At 62.3% G+C, this 711-nt stretch overlaps 1 protein-coding gene across 1 annotated transcript in view; it reads left to right on the top strand.

The window, feature by feature from the left end:
- Positions 1-405, top strand: part of IDH2 (isocitrate dehydrogenase 2 (NADP+), mitochondrial) — a 2395-nt gene extending 1990 nt beyond the window's left edge. Inside the window, exon 5 of the mRNA XM_009321500.1 lies at positions 31-405. Within this exon, the coding sequence (XP_009319775.1) occupies positions 31-170 (140 nt within the window). The 3' untranslated portion in view covers positions 171-405. The remainder of the gene's footprint in view (positions 1-30) is intronic.
- The last annotated feature ends 306 nt before the right edge of the window (positions 406-711 follow it).

Consider the following 711-nt stretch of genomic DNA (forward strand, 5'->3'; position numbering starts at 1 on the left):
CGGGCTGCGGCCTGTGGTGGGGGTGGGCAGGGACGCCCCCGGCCGCGGGACCCCTCCAGCCCCTCTCTGCTCCTCTCCCCAGTGTGAAGCTGAACGAGCACTTTGTAAACACCACCGACTTCCTGGACGCCATCAAGAACAACCTGGACAAGGCCCTGGGCAAGCAGTAGGGGGGGGGCACCCAGCCCCAGCCCTGCTGTCACCCGGATGGACGGGGACCCAGCGCCACCTCCAGCTCACCGACTCGGCTCAGGAACAGTTGAATAATTTTTATAAGCAGTTTTCTTACGAGTGTTTTTAAAACCTTTCTAGCGGGGGTGGGGAGGAGCGGGGGGGCCTGTCCCACACTGATTCATGTACCCTCCCACCTCGCGGTGCCAGCTGCCATTAAACACCTCACCGGCCGACGGCGCATGGTGGTGGCACGGCTCTCGCGGCACGGGCATGGGGGGGTGCCGGCCGCAGGAGGCAGCCAGCAGCTGAAGAATATGCATTTATTAGAATTATTGCTAAACAACTCTTCAAACCGAGGAGATAAAAAATAACCAAAACACAGTAGGGCTTTGCACAAGGGGCGCCTGAACGCTCTGCGTACGCGAGGGGGGGATGCCAAGGAGCCACGCAGCCACCGGCACCTACTGTGCCACCGGCACGAAACACGCCCCCCCCCTTGTCCCACGGGGCAAAGCCTGGTGCCGCCGCCACCCGGGG

The sequence above is a fragment of the Pygoscelis adeliae genome, unplaced genomic scaffold, assembly GCF_000699105.1.
Source record: "Pygoscelis adeliae isolate BGI_AS28 unplaced genomic scaffold, ASM69910v1 Scaffold13, whole genome shotgun sequence".
In the NCBI taxonomy this organism is placed as follows: domain Eukaryota; kingdom Metazoa; phylum Chordata; class Aves; order Sphenisciformes; family Spheniscidae; genus Pygoscelis; species Pygoscelis adeliae.